The 20,197-nt window shown below is 39.2% G+C and overlaps 2 protein-coding genes across 2 annotated transcripts; both read right to left on the bottom strand.

The window, feature by feature from the left end:
• Nucleotides 1-3,791: 3,791 nt before the first annotated feature.
• Nucleotides 3,792-6,821, bottom strand: LOC116245752 (zinc finger protein GAI-ASSOCIATED FACTOR 1-like). Its single transcript, XM_031617284.2, has 4 exons — nt 6,520-6,821; nt 5,811-6,446; nt 5,281-5,677; nt 3,792-5,011 (listed from the first exon to the last, which is right to left on the bottom strand). Exons 2-4 carry the CDS (start codon nt 5,947-5,949, stop codon nt 4,090-4,092), a joined length of 1,458 nt encoding a protein of 485 aa, XP_031473144.1. The 5' UTR covers nt 5,950-6,446; nt 6,520-6,821; the 3' UTR covers nt 3,792-4,089.
• A 6,639-nt stretch (nt 6,822-13,460) lies between these two features.
• Nucleotides 13,461-19,753, bottom strand: LOC116268396 (uncharacterized). Its single transcript, XM_031650056.2, has 6 exons — nt 19,017-19,753; nt 16,613-16,715; nt 16,466-16,531; nt 14,743-14,916; nt 14,498-14,594; nt 13,461-13,957 (listed from the first exon to the last, which is right to left on the bottom strand). Exons 1-6 carry the CDS (start codon nt 19,570-19,572, stop codon nt 13,832-13,834), a joined length of 1,122 nt encoding a protein of 373 aa, XP_031505916.1. The 5' UTR covers nt 19,573-19,753; the 3' UTR covers nt 13,461-13,831.
• Between the last annotated feature and the right edge of the window lie 444 nt (nt 19,754-20,197).

Raw genomic sequence — 20,197 nt, 5'->3', positions numbered from 1 at the left:
CTAATTAGAGTCATTCAATTCAATCCAACATGATGGATAGCTAAAAGAAACAAAGAAAAAAGAGTGATAGACATTTTTGTCATATAACATTAGTTTATAGATTTTTCTTTCAACCATCCTTTTATATTTTTGGTAACTTTGAAAAACCAAAGCCGCCATTTTGACAAGAAAAATTATGAATTCGGGATAGATTTATCTTCTATAGAAGTTCATGCAATCAAAATGGAAATGAGAGTATAAAGTTCTACATATACATACATGTATAATGGCTTATTGAGTTCCTGTGACTATCCATTCAATGGATTATCGGAGTGCGTGTATGAGATATCTGGATGAATAGATGCGGAAGAAGCAGTATATGAAACAAACTGATTACGTGAGATGTATGGATGTGACAATTTCAGCATCTCATATGTAATCGAACTATATTGATTTTTTTTTCTAGTCCCAAACAAGATATTGCAGTCGAACTCAAATTCTGCTAGCGAACTGCACCCCAAAAATCAAATATGAGTTGTCTTTGAAATGAATCGGAAACTGAATGGGTAAAGCAAACCCCCGATCCAGTTACGTCTCGACTTGGACGGAGAGACAGAGAGAGAGAGGGAGGTGGCAGTGATCACGAGGGCTCTGGAGACCGCATGCCCCACGTCGCCAGCCTTTTTCTTCTTGCTTTTTGTCCAGTGAATCCGTGATCACTTCTCTCTACAATTTCTTTCATTTTCTTATCTCCTTCATCTTTTTCTTTTTCTGTGGCTGAATTGTTTCTCAGAAAGCGAGAGAGAGAGGGAGGCAAAAGCTGTGAGAGAAGGTTACGCTGACGAGTCTGAATTTTTTTTTTTTCTTGGCCAACCCGTTGACATACAGTCATTGGGAGAATGGTATTACTCTTCTCTCTCTCTCACGTGTATTTTGTCTGGAGAAGATCACTGAGGGGTCAGAGCATGCAGCAGCCAGGCGTCCTGGGATGACCACGCGAGAACGAGATACCAAAACCTTGAAAATCTTCAGTTTTTTAATTTTAAATTGTTCAAATCTATCTTCCTTCAGTTGGTGCCTGAGGAAGATGCATAATTAGTTTTACACTGGTCTTGCTCTCAATGTTTTTAATCTCTTTTACGGCAATTTACCGCCTCTTTTGGTAACCATAGTTTCATTAGCTTTGTTCTCGCTGTCTCTCAGTCTCTTAATACTAAGCGAAGTTTTGAAGATCGACAAGGAACAAACAAAAGTCTTGCAGAACAATTCACGCTTAGCATCCTTATTAGTTAACAGCAGATTATAAATCATAGCTACGAAGGGTAGGAGGTAAACTCCTCATTGAAAGACAAATCTAATACTTTGAAACTTTCTTGCTGTTCATGGCGTCCCCAACTTTCGAAGAACATCTAACAAACTGGGGCACTTTTGTGCTTACACAAGTTGCTCGGTAAGAAAAGAGAGAGAGAGAGAGAGCAAGATGGTTGGTCGGCACATTCCTTTTCCAAGACAAATTCCTTTGCGAAATTGTGAGGAGCTCAATCACTGAGCAGGACAGTTCGAGTTTGCACGAGATAGTATGGTACCATCAACAGCACCAAGCAGCTATCTCTATTTTTACGATTAAAAAAAAGCAAACAGTTTGATATATATATATATATATATATATATAGCTGCACTACATTGGATTCAGAAGCTCGGGTCAGCTTTCAAGGCTTACATCTACCACTAGACAAGGTACTCTAGTGTGAAAGATACTCTCACCGAAAGTGAATACAAAACACTATACAATAATTGGAGTTAGGTGGGGGATGCTTATCTATCGACCACACTATATATTTTTGTGCAGACAACGACTCCTATCTAAGCTTCAATTTATTAGAACAATTTCGAATTGCAACTTCAATATTCAAATATAAAATCTGCTCTAGTGGGGGCCATATTGATGGTCTAATCTCATTGTTGAAGGCGTTGGTGAATGATTGAGGCAGATTGCATTAATTCCCTGCAGAACCCAAATAGTTCATTTCACATAGTATATGAACAATTTGAGCAAGTTGTCAATTGCATGGTATTACGTCGACATCTGATTTTGTTGATACAGCGGCAGATGTTAAAGGGACGAATAATCTATGATCAGATTAAAACTGTGTCTCCAACTCCTTCACATCATCAGATACATGCTTCATTCGTACTTATGTGATTTGTCTTTATTAACTTGATATGTCATGCATCCAAAGCATGGCTGCACCAAATTCTTTTACAGTGCCATGTCCATATCGTATCAGAGCGAACCTTCATGGGTTGAATGTCGACCTAGGCAAACAAGGAAACCTATTATATATTGCCTGAGACCCTGTCAATTGATAGTTGTAGCAAAGATAAAACGTAAATGCTCCTAACAGTGTGTTTTCGTAAATCTTGAGGGAGTTTTGCACTCTTAGATAAGTTATATATACATATATGTTGCATCGCAATCATATTCATAGAACAAAAATTTCTGCTTTATTGTTATAAAAACATCATTATGAAACAAAGTACAGTTAATGGGGTGTTCAATTTTTTGCATTTTCTTTGATGTACATAAAGTCGGAAACTTTAGAAACAGACAAACTTTTGACGCGGTTGTGAGCGCACTCAAAAATTTGAATTTCTTCCATTAATATGCATGAATCATGTACAGGAGATCGGGTGTTCAAATGAAAGAAATTCAAAATTTTTGGCGTGGCTATAATATGTTGCACCATCAAAATCTGGATACTTTTGTACTTACCATTATATCAGTTTACTCAAAGTTCTCAACAACTCAAGTATATATGCATATATGTATACTTACGTACATGTGTGGATGTAACAAAACTTGTGTTACTTACACGAAGTTTAGAAAAATGAACGTGCTCCTACATTATGAATTGTTTTACTTGGAGAATTTACCTTAACATAAGCATATGACCACATGAAATGTTTCAAAAATTTTAATTTCGTATAAGTTTGTCTGACATTATAAGAATCTCTTGCGGGTACGATGCATGCCTATGTCGGAGAGGCTTCTTCTAAGATAAAGCTGCACTTCCACTGCACTGTCATATATACAGTTAGTGCAACCATTTATTGCACTACATGTATTTTGTCATTATATGAGCTTCACATCACCTGGGAGGTAGTTCTCATGCCACATCAAGTTTCAAGGAGAACCCACTTTTTTATTGTTCTACATATGTCTTTTAATGGGCAGGTCTACAGTACAAGCTTATCCCAGAATAATACAATGCATGACATAACATTCTCTTGCTTATAAAGCAGTGGCGGAAAGTTGTCCTATTACTTTCGAGTTCAAAGTGCATATATAATATCGCCTAGATAAAACGTTCTTACGTATTCCAATTTATTAATTCATCTGTATGGCAAATATAAGTATATAACTTTCATACGAAATCTACTTAACGATATATAACATATATCGCACGCATTCTCTCTCTTTCACACACATATTAATTATGATGCAAGATTTTTGTCCAAATAATCGAAAAGGAAAGATATGGTCAAAACTGTTCGAGATGTTACTGGGCCAAAGAATGAGGACATGGTGGTAGCATCGATGAATGAGTGTGAACGAAGAAAGATTTGCAGAATTGTGGAAAACAAATATCCAACCAGATAATGACAAAAGGAAAACAGGTCGGATTTCCCTCTTGTTCTTATTAGGTTGTTAAGAGGCTGAAGATCCCCACGTCTGCTCCTCCTTCACAAGAGGCCACCATGCAGGTACATATCCCAAAATGGGGCAGAAGACAGTGAATAAGATACATAAATGCATAAAAGAATCTCTTATTATTATCCAAATTGAGTACAACAAATCAAGAGCCAAAGGAGAGATCTACTACCAGCACTAGCTATGCGATACAGTAACAGGTGAAGAAGATAAAAATGAAAGAAAAGAGTACCCTCCCTTTGGGAGACACAGGAAAAGAAGAAAGTAAGAAACATAAAGATGCAAAATAAAGACAAGAAGAAGAAGAAGAGGGCTGAGACTGAGAGAAGACTTGTCCAGCCTTTTGTCTGTGTTCAAATCACAGGCAAAGAAAAAAGGAGATTCCTTGGTGATAAACCTTACCATGGTCTTCGATTGGCGAAGTGGGCAGTGGATGCGCTGCCATTTTCCAGACATGGGTCGCTCGTTGCCACTGCACTTCCATCAAACGGAGGGTTAATATACTGACCCATACTAGCGATGCTCAGTATATCCTTATGTGAAAGACCCCTAAAACCAGAAACCCCGGAAGGCTCACCGACACCCAAGAAATCCCTTGTGAACCCATCATTTCTTCCTTCTTCTTCCCTTCTTGAACCCAGCATCCCACCGAATGCCTCCTCAAAGGGCCCAAAGCCAGGGCCCGGTAATGAATTCATCATCTCCTGCACGCTTGGTGCTTCTACAGTAGGGCTGCGACTCACAGCAGCTGAAGATCCTGGAGTTTCTTGCCAAGAATCGAGTCCCAATCCGAAACCAGAATTAGCGGGCGGCATTGCAGTGGAGATGTGGATAGGGGCTCGTAGAGTCGATGAAGGCTTGCTCACTGTTGCACCCATCTGAGCTGCCTTCTGCAATAATGCAGTAGCTGACATCTGCACAGTGTTAGATGGGACCCTAGGCTCTTGACTGAGTTGAGCATGGGGACTAGCGTACTCGTGGCTCAAGCGTGCCGGGAATAGCGTAGAAGGCATCTCCTGCTGGCTCATGCTAGATGATTCTCCTGCTGCTAACCACAAAGGAACATCTGGTCTGACGCTGAGGTCCTGATCATCTCTCTTTAGGGTTAGTCCCGACGATTGGAGGTCAAGCGGGAATTGAGTTTGCAGTGCGGATGATGAGGATGGCCCTACAAGAGGCAGACCTGCAGGTCCATGTCCTATTGTGGTGGAGGCCGTGGCCTGGTTTGATAGGAGCGTATTCATTGGCACTGGTGTCGCCTTTGCACTCTCTTCTGCTAATGCATCACAAAAGGCTCTGTGGGTGATGAAACTGTCCCTCCTGGAAAAGGACGCCTGTTCTTAGTTTTTACTATGGTTAATTCATTAAACTGTTTACCGACACAGCTTGCTTTAAGACATGGTTTCAGCATAAATGTGTGAATTAACTTCTAGTTGCAGAATGGGTAAGAGAATTGCAATAATTGCTACCAGCATGGACTGTCTATGAAGGAATGATAATTTTAAAAGGACAGATTGAAGTTGGGGAGTAGAACAAAACAAAGTAAGGAGAAGCAAGAGATTTTGGGTGCATATATTTATTGATCTTACCTTGAGAAGAGGGTTCCACAATCACATCTGTACTCCCTAGTGCCACAAGTTTTGGAGTGAGCCTTCCAGTCAGACTGGACTGCATACTTCTTTGAGCACTTCTCACATTTCCACTTTTTCTCGCCATGCTTCCTGCAGAAGTGTTTCTTGATGCCTGTGAGGTCCCCAAGTGCCCTTGAAGGGTCATGGTGAACACATGAAGGCTCTGGGCATATGTAAACCTTCTTTTTTACCTCTTTGCTTGTCCTTTGCTTGAGCTTCCATGGGAGATTATGCCCTCTTCTGTGGAGCTGAAGGTTTTGATCCCTTTGAAATCCCTTGTTGCAAATCTCGCACACAAATCGGTTTGTGGCCAGGAGGGTCTTGGGCGATAGAGCTATCACTTCTGCATCTGGGTCTGAACAAAATATTCAAGGAACAAAAAAGGATCAGAAAGGGGATAGTAAAAGAGAAGGAAAGGAAAAAGCTTGGATAGGAACCTTTCATTCTTCGATTGTGAGAGAAGAAAAATAAATTATATTTCAGCTGACCTGGATTGCCTGGGAGGTTTCTCTTCTTCTTCACTGGAGCTGGATTTGTCGAACCAAAGGACTGGTACAAGTTTCCTTTGTCACCTGCGTTGCCTGTGGAAACACTGGCCTCACCAGAAGCTGAAGTTAAATTTGACATTTTCTTTTGGCGCAAAATGGTGAAGTATGACCCAAATCAGATATATATATATATATATATATATATATATCAAGCAATACTTCAACTGCCACGCCACACAGAGAGGAAATAGATGACTGCAAGAGTTACCCAAGCAAGAGCAATATTGGGACTCCTTCTCATGATTTCCTGACACTGTTTCTTGGCCAGAAAAATTTCTAATGAATCGGCAGTCAAGCAGCAGACATCAACAGAGATTCCCAAAGCTCAGCAGAAGACACTCATACACAGCTGAATCTATTCTCACTAGATCCAAGAAGAGGACAGTCATCATGAGTCCAGAAGCCAATAGAAGTTCATCATTGCATATACTACTCTACCAGTCTTCAAGCCAAACAATTTTTTCTCATAAGCTGGAAATAGTATCTCCTTGTACCTCAGCAACTCGAACCGCCACAAAAACTCCTCTCTTTCTTTCTCTCTCTGTTTGTCTAATTAACTAGTCCCTATACTTCATGCTGTGCAAAAAAAATCAAAGAGGAGGGCCTCAAAAGGAGCTTTTCAATATATGAAACTCAAAAACTTCCATACTTGGTAAATGAACCTGCACCCTCTCATGGGGCCCTGTGTCTCAGTGAGAGAAGAGAAGAAGAAAGACTGCTAGCCGCCATATTTGAATCTCTCCCTTTCTCTCTTTCTCTCTCTCTCTCTTTCTCTCTCTCTCTCTCTCTCTCTCTGCACTAATGCAAGGCCAGTCAATAAAAAAGGCCAGAGACGGCCGACACCCACATCATAAAAATACTTTGGTTCTGCGGGGAAGGAAACGCAAAGGAGAGAGAGGGAAGGAAGAGGAGATGTGGATGAGAAAAACCCCGTAATCGTCCACCCGTTCAATATCCTCTACTATTCTTTCTCTCCCTATGCCCCCCCTCCTCCCCACAGGGCTTACTCTGACGTCTCATTTTCTGTCTTTTCCTTCGCTTATTTTCTCTCTAACTTTATGTTCTCTTCCTCCTTTTTCTCGATTAATGTTACTTGAAAGAAAAGAGATTCATGATTTTTTATTGATTTGGAGAGAATAATAACGGCCTTGATTTACAGCCTTTTCTGTGCTCCTCTCTGTTTCTTCGTACGTGTGTCATCGCGCGGTGAAAAAACAACTCCCTTCTTGGTTCAGCTTTTCCTGCTCTATATCTTTTCAGACCACACTTGTCATTCTTGCATCACCATCACAATGATTTATCACAAAGTCTTTGCGTTCTCATGGGGGTATTACTCTCTCTGCTCCCTAACTTTTGCAGCATAATGTTGGTAGCATTTTCTGCTCATACCAAAGTATAGAAGTTCTTTACACGCATTCTGTCTTCTTAGTTATGTTCTCTTTTGTTTTCACCAAAGAAAGTTTCTTATACACAAATTCCATCTTTGATATAAATAAAAGACAGAAAACGTGAATATCAAAAAGATTTAATTGATTTATATAGTGCTCCGTTCTTATCGAAACTCTATTATATATGATATCAAGCAGATGAAGTTATTTGCACATGGCGGGGGTCCCACTCAATCATTCAAAGTTAAAAACAGAGTTACTTGAGCCTGAAACGTATACAGAGCTCTGTAAAAAAGCCAAAAGTGGTGGTTTGTCGACAGCTAAAAGATGCTTAAATCTTTAAGCCTCTAACCGGTTTGTAGCCAGTATGAGACAGGAAAGCGATACGGCTTCTGATCTTCTGCTTTAAGAACAGAACTAATTAAGTCTGATTAAATCTTGAAGAAAACACAAAATAAAGGCAGATGGGGAGCTGTAAAAAGTTGGAAGGAAAATCAGAGGTGAGGTATTTCGAGTAGAGAACAACATTGAAGATTTTCTCCACCAAATTATTTTATTATCTTTGTCTGTAATTGCTATAGCAGGAGGGGCCATCGCTGCTTGCAATATTAATTATCAAGCCTACGCGTGCAGTCGACACTGTACGTCGAGTCGAGACCGTGAGTTATTATCCCCGTCTCTACTCGCCGGCCCGGTGGGTTCCGGTCACGGACGACCGGCGAAGCTCATGATGTCACCTGTGGAAACGGATGCCCCCGATGCGCCAACTTGGTACCAGAAATGGGGCGGCACGCCCTGCTGATCTCCGGAGTTATTTCTAGCGAGGAAGGGAAAAGAGAAATTAATATAGAGTCTTATTGAAAAGAGAACTGGCTTTTTGGGGAGCGCATTTCGAAAGCCAGAAGCCGTTGGCTTTTGTTAAAGAAAAGGAAGATCGAAGCAAAAGTAGGAAGATCGCTTTCTTCGTTGCAGAAAAACCCACTTCTCTGTTATGACATATGTTACGCTTTTTATGCTTTTACAAGCATAATATAATAATCTTGCGTTCAATAATACTCCAATCTATCTTCCGATACACTAGCTGTTAACGGTCATATAATTCATCATTGGTTAATCATAAGAAGAAAAAGAAATTAACCTGAAATTTCAATTCCATGTTGAAACAGGTTTCATCATTTACTGTATATGTATATTAATCATAATTGTTACAACAACAAAAACGTCTAATACCGGCCGACACACATCCCTCTACATTGAATATGGAATTTAAACAAATTGTACAATTAGTTAGTATTCATATGAACGTAAATTATGCAAGAAATTAATGAGGATGAGAATGGTCGCACGTGCGATAATGTGAGTATGTGTGTGAGAGAATCTGAAGCTTTAGAAACAAGAACCCGTGATCCCGCGTCCGACTGCTCCACCTTCCTAGACTACTTCAATAAAATAATCCCAAATAGATAACATTTTTAAAATAATGTATAATAAATTATTTCATGCCTTGTCATTTTCGTCCTCCCCCCTTAGTATTTTTATCTTAAATTCGGCCTCTACAACACAGATCTATCCTAATCGAATTAAATTTTTCATTTTCTGACAAAAAAAAAGATTGGTAGACTAGGTTTTCCATTTTAGTTTCTTTAATTGAGATGTAAAATTTCTTGTCTCTTAGGGGTTCATGCTCCTGTTCCTTCGTTTTCTCTAGAAAAAACAAGCTAGTTGTAATTTGAGTTAAATACAGCTATTTTCGGCAATTATACCGATAAAATGGTTCATTCATATATAATAATTGATAAACAATAGCTAAAACTATTTAATATTCAAACAAGTGGTTGATTCACAATGATCAATCGTGACTACAACTTTAAATTACAACGATAAGATTGGAGGGCTGATCATCAGAAGGAATCCCATGCAGAAACAGGAACTTATAATACAGTGGGACGTCACAATCTATGCAGAAGGATATAACTTGTTTTTCTTTTTTTTTATGAGTATTGATGTGAATGACTTAATCTATGGCATCTGAATGTAGCTAAAATCTAAATTGGATACAAATTAAACATATGCAAATCTCAGTTAATGATAAGAATTATATATCATGAAACGGATCACGAACGGAGAGAGAGCAATATACACTTTATATGCTGTAATATGTGAAGTATGGCATTCATGTTTTGGATCTTCGGTGGAATTGAAATTCTTATTGGTCATGTCAGATAAGAGAAATACAAACTTACTAGTGATCAGAGACAGAGAAACAACTTCTTCTTTTTTTTTTCATACGAATCCTGCGTCCTACACATGTAAATTGGATCTCCAAATCACAGTTTTATTTGAAAAGTCTACTAACTTTTTTATGAAATAGCATTAAAAAATCTATATGGTGAAGAATCTCCTAATTTATCCTTTAGAAAAATGAATGTTGGGAGGACTATAATCAAAACCAATCATAGAGTCCAGACATTCGAGTTAAACCATGTTAAATAATTTACTACGGTAGTATCGTCCTTTCTTAACATGATCATCTGATTCAGCACAAAGTTGGGCAAAATATTAAGATATAAACCCAAGAAATATTGTTTTCTAGACTCCAATAACCCCATATATAATATTAGGAGGTGTAGATCTACCCATAATTCAGAAAATTCAGAAGGCCTATAAGCTGCTACTGATCTAAAAAGGCTGCATTTCCAAACCGCGTTGGGTGGTTGCCTTCCCGATATGATCTCTTTTCTCGATGCATGATTCTTGATCAGCACTCGAAGTTTATTCGGTATTACAGCTTGCCCAAAAAATTTCACTTAATCTAAATGAAGTTGGGGATCAGATTAATCCAACTGGGTACAACTAAAAAATAAAAAATCTCTCTCTTTCTATCTCTCTCTCTCTCTCTCTCCCCCCCCTAGCTGGTGGGCAGAAAGCGTGTATCGGGTAGGCACTGCTCTCCTCCTGTTAGTGTTTCTCTCTCTCTCTTTCTCTCTCTAAACCGTAAATATAGAATATTTCGCCATGAAACCTGTCCCTTGCTAAGCAGGATCTACTTAAGATAATGCAGATAGGACCCACCAAATTCCCTTCAAATCTTTTTGGTTGGGACATAGATTGGAAGAAGGTGAGAGAGACATATGTGACATATGTCCAGGCTTCTTCACATTGCATGCAAAACACACACACACACACACAAGGGAGAGAGAGAAAGAGAGAGAGAGAGATGCACTTGCTTCAAGAATAAGCAGATTGTACATCATGTACATTGTACAACCTTAGGATATAACAACAATTCTAAGGACCAGAATCCATTTGGAATTTAGTGAGCTACTCTATGATCAGAAGCAACTTAACCGTCAAGAAATGTTTTGCTGCAATTGGGGATGAGAGCCCACACAGCAACAGCCTGCACCCATTTGGATGGGCTCTCTTGTTTGTTCACAGATGTTTGGAGCACTGTCCATCACTAGAATCTGACAGTCTCCCTACGTTCTCGGTGGGGTCGAATCCTGCCGGAAAGCATGGAGTGTCAAGTGAAGATGGTATTCACAAGAGCCCAACGCGGCGGCTTTTCCGGGAGCAATCGAATTTCCGTTTCTTATATCTTAAAATCTTTAACGTTTTTCCTTTTGTTTATGAAGAAAGAGAAAGCAGCGAAAACTGCATAAGGAACACAACCGTATGAATGTTATTTGAACTCGTTTTTGTTTGATCATCTCATTAGAAGTTACAAGTGCATGTGAAGTTGGCATACAATAGATGTGAGAACAAACAGCCGCATGAATGTGATCACAGAAAAAAAAATCTGCAATTATACGAAATCAAATGCTTAAGTTCGATCTTTTCATATTTTTCCAACCATAGAGATACAACTCTTGCAGTTTAAAGCCTACTCTTTCTACAGTTGCCGGCAGCCCGGCATTGACAGTACCATTGATGACGGTCTTTACAGATCAAACGATGGGGCTATTATTTAGAATAAATGTCACATGTGTGCCTTCTGTAAGCATCATGTACCTGTACAAAGCTGTGTGACACTTATTTTGGTACTTGGTACTTCGAATATGGGTCACGTGGGTTCCAGATTCGATTCAGCAATTTCATCCAGTTTAAAATATGGACAATATGTGACAAGTAGGTGACCAAGGCATCCAATGTTGCCTTTTTATTTTTGAATTTGAATTGTTATATATCTTTCAGATTTGTACTCTATAATTAACAAACTGCAGCTCTACATATGAACCAATTTTTAACATTTGTGCAGAAGTGGAATATATGCAGACATAGATACATATCTTTTACAGGCAATCATCTGTACCCATACCTGTTGACGTGTGTTAAAGCCAAAAACAAAACGTGCTTTAGAATACAACTTAATTTTGTGTGTGTACGTGTGCATGTGTGTGTGTGTGTGTATGTGTGCTTGAGAGAGAGAGAGAGAGAGAGAGAGAGAGATTTTCCTATGCTCGTAATGTATGAGCTTGGTGGTCCTCATAGAAATCCTAAATGATTGGTGTATCATCTCTCCACATCCTTTTCAGATGCATCTTTCACGATTCGACTAGAACACAAGCTTTGATTATTCTCTCTCTCTCATTAGAACACAAGCATCTAGCGTTGTAACCATTCACTTACTAATTCAATATATAGTTTCAGGCATACAAAAGATCTCCCTCCACCTTCCATGAATGTTCTTCTGCTTCAAGCTATTTTTCATCAAACTCCAGATATCCTACCATTTCCTGTTGACTATGCCTTCAAGCACACCGCTTTGTGATATTTGCGAGTTGGTAAGTGGTAACTGTAAAAGGATAATAGGTGGTAGATTGTGCCATTGAATTCAAGAGAAAGACCAAATTCATTTGGATATATTCTATTACTTAAATTCCGCAAAACCCGGGTTAGCCTTGTCCTTATTGAGTTTGGGACCAGGAAAAAAATGGAAAAAGGAAAAAGAAAACTGATTCAACTTCGTGGCCAGGGTCCTTTAGTCCATTTGTTATCTGAGGCCCAGTTGGTGAAGAGGACTAGTGTCTATAGCAATGACATAGCACCCAGAATGGTTATGGAAGGCGATAATAAACCCCATACCATCTTTCGTCTTTTGCATGATTTGCAGCGGAAACGATTTGGCTAAAAAGTGTGCGAAGCTCAACGTGGAAATTGGACTGACGAAGACTGTAAGCTGCTCATTTTGCAAAATGATGTCAAGAATAGACACGAAAAAGTTTCACCATTTCAAATTCAAATCCCACGACGGTGACCTCTAAATCGGCTAGAGAGAGAGAGAGAGAGGCCAATCTCACCTGTGTCAAGGGGCTGTGCAGTTTCAGCGAGGGGGCAGCATGATGTATGTCAACAGACGTTGACAACACAAATTTAAGGCATTAAGGCAGTGTGGTCTTTTTTTTATAACGTTCAACTAAAGTTTGGTGAAGATTGATGGTCACGGATCACCTGAGGCTTACCTCTTACAGGAGCTGGCTCATCATCCAGTCTGGTCAACGAAGGATCCTAACATGCCACCCAAAAGAAAAGAAAAGTCGAAAAGAAAAGTCATCTACCATGACACATTAAGGAGGAATGGTGAATTCCCAGTCGATAACAGCAAATGCCTCTCGCCCATATGCTAATGAATCTTTGTTAGAGGATCCTGCGAGAGCCGAAAATTTGAGAAAAGCCTAAGATTAACAGGTCCAGAAGAGATATAATGATTATGTCAAGCTGCTCATCCAATACAGGACCAGAAATCAGCAGGAGCTTAGAAAAAGCAATTATTCACCTTCAGCTGCATGTGAGTTTAGAAAAGCAGATGAGATATCTAAGAAATATGTAAAACAGTTATAATCAGGAGGCATTGAACGTGATGCTACAATTTCCTCCAAAGAGAATTTGCAAAAAAGGGTTAGTTAAGGATGACATTTGAGAATCAACACGGACCAGAACCAGAATTCAGCTGCTTAACTTGGAAACTCGGTGCTGCCTGTCTCCTTGCATCCCTAGCCTATCTCGTTCTTGGCTGGAGGCCGGATGGTTTTTATCATGATGGGAAGCTTAACATAAAAAGGGGCTGTCGAATGCTTCGGCTTCTTCATACAAAAAACTTTACAAAACATCATTTATGTGCTATCATGTTCAATAAAGTAAGAACTAAGCATGAAAGTACAGCATGCTTTTTGCCATTGCATTACATGCAAAGAGCTCCTCCGACATCTGTAATCAAATGTTACTTCCAATTTGCAGTGGAAAACAGGCCAAATCATGACTAGTTTAGCTGATCAAAGAGTAACTATTTAACTGTCAAACATGTTAGCAGAACCTCCTAATAACAGGAAGTGGGGAAGATATAAGTTTACAATGAAAGGATTGCATGTGCAAGCAACCCAAATCTTACATAGTCTAGTGGCTGCGCCTTGATGAAAAAAATTCAAAAAGACAAACAAAAAATTACACGTTTTGAATTGCCTCTTCATGTAAGGTTCCTGTGTGGTGAATGGTCAGATATCCACAATGTAGAACTAGAAGTGGAACAACTGAAATAAAGAATGGATTGTTGGAGGAACTCAATCAAATAAGAGATCAACGGAATTCATCGTGGTAATCGTAATCATCATCTTCATCGTCAGCAAAAACAGCATTGTAAAAAACATATGGATTTTCAATCATTTCATGCACATCCAAGCGTCCATCCTTATTTTTGTCAGCCTGCAATTAAAAACAAATCAATTAAGCAAAGACACAACATACTTGCCAGCAGCATTGTACGGATCATATGATATAAAGGTCCATCGCACTACACATATCACAACGTCTGAAGAAAACACTGCAATACATCACCCTATCTAGATACTGGGATGTAGTGCACGGCGCATTGTATTATATGGAGTGATACATGGGAAATAAACATAGTCTAACTATGTATCCAACAAGTGGACCTGCACGGTCCGTAGAAGCACCAGCGCAAAGGCAGCCAACCAGTTGCTACTGCCTAGGTCCAAGGATAATATTTATCATTTACTCATTCAGAAAGCAGAAAAGTGCCTGAAGGGACATTCGCTCCCTCTTTCTCTCTCTCTATAATATATACATTATATATATATATATATATATATATATATATATATATATATATATATATAGGAATAAAATAAAAAATGCATAAAATCCTCTTTTCTACTACAATGAGAACTTTAAACATATAACAAATTATAGAAGGATACCCATCCCATAGTGTAAAATCATAACCTGCATTATTGTGTAATCTGCCTGCTGCTTTGCATAAAAACGTTCACCTGGATGAAGTTTATTAACAATAGGCAGTAGTTCATCTGCTGACACGTACCTGACAGAAAAAAAAACCATGTTTCAGGCTGTTGAAAAGGAAAGATAAATACACCAGAAGATGATAAGTGATGAACAGGTGAAAATACTTTCTGGCATTGATGAATAAAACAAACAGGTCCACAGGAAGCAACAAAAAAGGTGCATACCCATCATTATCTCTGTCAAGCTCTCCAAAAAGCTTCTTTGCTGGTACCTCTCTTGAGGTTTCAAACACATGTGAAGCATTATGGTCTGGATCATCATAGTTTCGTATCATGTCAAATAAGCCATGGAAAAATTCTTGAAAGTCAATCTTCCCATCCTTATTAGTATCTCTTTCCCTGAGATAAGACGGAAAAAATGGACAATGCAGTTAAAAAAAACTGAGGCTTGATCATTCCCAAAGAGTCTGTTCTAGAGGCTTTCAAGCATCCAAGATGGTATCAACTTTGATAACTGAAGTTCAAGCTTGTAACTTAGGATTGACAAGCCAACACAAACCTTTGCTACCAAGGAAATAATAACCACCAAAAGAGGCTACAGCAAGACCTAATTGAAAATGAACCAAATAAAGACCTTTGTGTGTCACAAAGGCCTTTATATGCCCATGACTCAATCGAGACTCTGGAGGAATATATGCCTCTAGAAGTTCTTTTATGCTGTGCCGAATCCCGAAGTTAGTTCTATACATGACCAGCAAAGAGAAAAATAAATGCAATAGCTAAATGATGATGAGCAACATCTGCCATTCATAAACTTTGAGTTGGCAGATGAGATCCCCTGAGAAGGGTTAGAATGGCAGTTCCGCTCCTTGGGAGGTACCAGATAAATGACTACTGGAATCAGGGGCTTTGGGCACAAGGATTCCATGACCTGTTAACTCACAAATTCACTTTATGTTTTAATAATTTGTGTAGTAGTAATGCGCTATACATGCATGCACTTGTATGAGCTGCTTGTATTGATACATTTATAATACCGTTGTAGTCGCAATATAAGCATTTTGGTGAAAGATTTCATGCTTAATTCTTCCTACTTACACCCTCAAAAGCAATGGCTTCATCCAGAAACACAGCTTAAGTGCACTTCAAACTAATGGCTATCCAAACAAAAGCAATTTTGCAGCAGCAAGTTATAAGTTCAACCTCAAAGCTAGGCTGAGAATGGCCAGAATCACCAGCACAAAAAAGGTAACCAATCTCATCCAAGATTGGGTTGATACAAGAATGACAAGCTCAACACAAGCAACCGTAGTTTGTTTTTTCACATTTAGCAAGCTAGTCAGCCAGTGTACAAATAAAAAAACGAGAAAGAGAAAAAGGCAAATATCTACATGGCTCGAGCGGCATCATGCAAGCAAAAATAGTAAATAATTTGTGGCCGGCCGCATTTATGAACTTTGAAAAGCAGCAAACAAGCAGATCAACCAACAATTACTTGGCACTGGCTAAAGATCCCATTGAAGCAGTAGGAATAACTACTCTATATCACACTCGTCATTGCCAAACACAATTAAATAGGAAATATCCATCACCAGCAAACAAGCAGCCCAACCAGCAATTAATTGGCACTGGCTCTTAATATGTTTATTATATTGAAGATCACCATCAGACTTTCTTTCTGTGTCTTCTTCATGCTATTCTTAAAGTATGATCTACCGGCTTTAGACTCCACAGCCTTGCTGTGCATATCAGAGCAATATCTCCATAAATAGTGCATAATTTAGATAAAAAAAAAAAGCTCAAAACTAGATCAAACTTCAAACCAAAGAAATATACGTACCAAAATGGAAAGAGACAAGGGTGATAACAGGGGTACATAGTAAAAAAGCAAAGCCAAGCATGGTAAATAAATTGTTGGAAAGTATCTTGGTTTAAAATTTTCTGATACCTCACTTCCTCTTTGCACAGCCACATGTGGAGCTTCTTGTTATTGCTGTCAGATGGATGCAAGAAACTAAAACACGAGAATGAAAAAACAGATTAGCGAAGTCATGGAAGTGAAAAAGGAATAAAGAATTTGAATGAAAATACAGACTTGTTAAACTCTGTCATATTTAAACGACCATCTCCATCTTCATCTGAAGCATTAAAATGCTCTTCTCTCCACCATCCCAGCTGGAAAGCAAGTGAATCATTTTCTGATGAAAATCACAAAACCAATTAGCCAGAAAAGATGATGGAAAGTTTATGCCACATTGAATCACTTCCAGTGTTTTCATATCACATATTATAAACCATCCTTAACAATATAATATGAGTTCATATGCTAGAAACTAAAAAATAAAAAAAGAAGTCTGCCTGCATTCAAGGACAACATATAACAGTCAATGTGCATGATAAATGCACACATGATACTGGAGATATATCTTCGACTTTGGACAGAATGCTATTGGATCAAATGACAAAGACATTGTTCAGAAACTGACCTTCATGAACAGAAAAAAACATATAATGCATAACAACATTCTGGATCCTTGAACAGGAGACACAAGCATCAAGAGGGAAGAATCAAAATTCAGTAATAACAAACTGTGGTTCCATCTTTGACTGCTCTCAGATCACTCAAATGATAAGGCTTCAACAATCTGTGAATTGTCATGTCATGACCAAAAGTACATACAGTGCATTTCAGAAGGAATGCAAGTAAAGGTTCTGAACTTTCAATTTTGGCCTTCATGCACTGTGCCTTAGATGGAAGCAGAGGTCAGGAAAAGAATTAGACATAGGTTCCAGGAAACTCTTATTTCCGAGGATCTACATTATTGATCTGTTTACGGTTCCACCTTAACTATAGCTGTTAAAAGGGTAGAGATGTAGAGGTTTACACGGTAAATTACATTTTTGGAAACCTGCCAAAACATAGCCAAAAACTATAAGATTGCCATCAGGCATGGCAAACTATGGCCACAAACTACAGAAGATATGAACCACAAAGAACAATAGTCACCCCATCTATCACTATCTGAAAGTAACATGCATAATTCTTCTTTCAAATTACTGAATCAATCATTGAAAAGCCCTTCAATAAGTTATCCATACCTTTGTGTTAAAAGCAATTGGATTCAGACATTACTTACCATTACCCTTTCATTTGTTGAAGAAATGAAAATCAATGTAAACACAAGATACCATACAGATAAGTTGTCGCTCCAGCACACTTAGCAGTTAGCAGAAAAGGAGGCCAAGGGTGGGTGTGGACCCCTAAAACTAGCAGAGAATTGCAAAAGTAATGTTTGCCTTTAAAGTTGGGGCCCTCAAATTGATTCAGCGTCATCAAGATGTCATGCAGTCGCCAGCTATTTAGCTTTTCACTTTTTATTCTTTTGCACATCCAATGGTAAATTACTATCCATTTGTACCTATTTCTTACTTTAGTCATCACAAGAATGTGCTACCCTAACCCATCGGAGCAAGTATTAGAGTGTTGCTTACATAAAAGGCTTATAGGAAGGCCTGGTAGGATTGTAATCAATCCTAAAGTTGTCCGTATAAAAAAAAGGACCAAACACCGGTGTTCAGAACAACCAAGAAGTAAGCGCATAACTTTAACTTTTCATGGCAGTGCTCACCAAGAAAATGAAGAGCCTTTAGGACTTGATAGAAGGGGCACTAGATACGACAAATGGTGGTCATGCACATGTTCAAGAATGTCCACTACTTCAATCCATGTAACTGAAACCTAATCAAATACATGGTCATGCATCTGATCACCAATAACATCTGCTCGCAAACTTAAACTTGTCAGGCCCAATGCACCTGTCACTATAAGAAACTTTGTGACTCATGAACATGACAAAGTCTAGATCCCTATACATGATCAAAGCTAACGGTGTTTATTGTTCTATTCTTATCAAACTGATGGCCACAAATCACATAACAAATAACGTGAACAAACAAGGTAACGAGCCACATTGCGGAAGTCTTTCAACACCAAAACTGGAAAGATAGGATCAAAGCGCTGCTTAAGGCCTGTAAGTTCATCGTCACATGATTTCCGCCATCACAATCTACCAGATGTGAGATCCATATATTTCTCATTTCCTCTACAGGCTAATTGCATTACCAGTAAGATCAAACTGCACATAAACCAACAGAATAAGAACAACTATTACCCAAAAGTTACCAATTTCACAGTGTATCCGAAACAATGGCACAAAATTAGAAATTTCACCTAGAAAGATGATCGGCTCCGACCACTTTTAAAATTACAGTCGTAGAACAATACCAACAACGAAGCACATTTTTATTAATATATACTTGCACCAACCACCGGATAGCCATCAAGACTGAAATCACGACAACACGCTAACAAGATCTCGCATAAAAGTCCAGCTTTCGCAACCTTATTAAGCAATTATTGTAACAAACAACAAATGCGATAGAATTCGAAGCCAAAAGAGAAAAGGAAAACCAGAGAAAATCCGAGAGACGGCCCTAACCAGATTGGCGAACCCAGCTAGGTGGATCATACTCCTGAAACGAGACGAACCCATCCCGATTCTTGTCCTGGATCTCCATGTCCCTCTCCGTCCGGTGCATCACCTCCTTGAGGGCCAGCTGGTAGTTCCACTCCGTCAGCTCATCGGAACTCAGGAATCCGTCCGAGGGGTTCACGTCGATCTGCGGAAATAAGGTAATCAGCCGGGAAGTGATGTTGAAGCGGTCCTCGTCATTGACATAGTCCTCGGCGTCCATGAAATCCTCCCACTCCGGCTGGGATTCGTGGCCAGGAGCAGCCGGATCCTCGAGGGACAGATGCTTGTGGTGCTCCTGAAAGTACTGCTGCTCCCATTGCCTGTCCTCCCTCCGCCGCTCGATCTCGGCGATCAGTGGGTCAAAGGCAACGGGATCATGCTTCTCTTTGGTGAATGTGAAGGCCGAGCGCAGCTTCAGGCGGCGGTGATGGTCAGACCCGTGGTCCTGTTGCTTGGGTCCATGGTTAATGAGGTAGATGAGCAGCACCGCCACCAACACGTAGATGAGGAACGACTTCATCCCGCCCCTCCCCAACCTTCCCCCACGTTCTCTTCAATCCTCCCCCCTTCTCTCCCTCCTCCGGCGGCCGCGGTGGTGGTGCAGGCAGAGCAGTGGAGGTGGTGGTGGCGATCGACAGAGGGAGAGAAACAGATAGAGTTGAATTCTGGGAAACTCATGAAACCCCAACCTCGAATGCTCCAAGCAACGTTTCGCGCATTCTTATTTTCATTTGCTTCGAGGAAAACTGCCAAAAAGCCTCTCACAGTTTAGGAATTAATGAAAAAACTAGCATTGCCGTTTAAAATTTTGAGAAATTTGTTGATCTAATGAACTTAGTTGTTTATAGTGGGAACAATGAAAACTCATTGTCAAATTTGTCGATATTTATTTTTTTTTCCAATAAGTTGATTAAAGCAACATTCATAAAAAAATTTATATATATATATATATATATATATGTATTCTTCCCTATACTTTAAGTTGAATGAATGATGTGTCAAAAACTATGGGCTTTGACTAGGTTCGTCAAAAAACTATGACACTTTATTCGTTTAATGCACCTCATTTGAATGCTTTCATCTTTCCTTGTGACCTTCAAGAGTTTTTTATTAGATTTTTATCTTTGAAGATCTTGTATTCAATT

Source organism: Nymphaea colorata, chromosome 1, assembly GCF_008831285.2.
Source record: "Nymphaea colorata isolate Beijing-Zhang1983 chromosome 1, ASM883128v2, whole genome shotgun sequence".
Lineage (NCBI taxonomy): Eukaryota > Viridiplantae > Streptophyta > Magnoliopsida > Nymphaeales > Nymphaeaceae > Nymphaea > Nymphaea colorata.
The sequence above is the reverse complement of the archived record's forward strand: the minus strand, read 5'-3'. Positions and strand labels throughout refer to the sequence as shown.

Bases quoted from the DNA above. Each gene is read 5' to 3' on its own strand.
- LOC116245752 (XM_031617284.2), bottom strand. From the start codon at position 5,949: ATGTCAAATTTAACTTCAGCTTCTGGTGAGGCCAGTGTTTCCACAGGC. The intron at 5,678-5,810 runs GTCAGCTGAAAT...TATTTTGTTCAG, and splicing joins AAACCTCCCAGGCAATCCAG to ACCCAGATGCAGAAGTGATA. The intron at 5,012-5,280 runs GTAAGATCAATA...GTCCTTTTCCAG, and splicing joins TGTGGAACCCTCTTCTCAAG to GAGGGACAGTTTCATCACCC.
- LOC116268396 (XM_031650056.2), bottom strand. From the start codon at position 19,572: ATGAAGTCGTTCCTCATCTACGTGTTGGTGGCGGTGCTGCTCATCTAC. The intron at 14,595-14,742 runs GTATGCACCTTT...TTTTTCTGTCAG, and splicing joins CTTGACAGAGATAATGATGG to GTACGTGTCAGCAGATGAAC. The intron at 13,958-14,497 runs GTTATGATTTTA...TTTTAATTGCAG, and splicing joins CAGATTACACAATAATGCAG to GCTGACAAAAATAAGGATGG.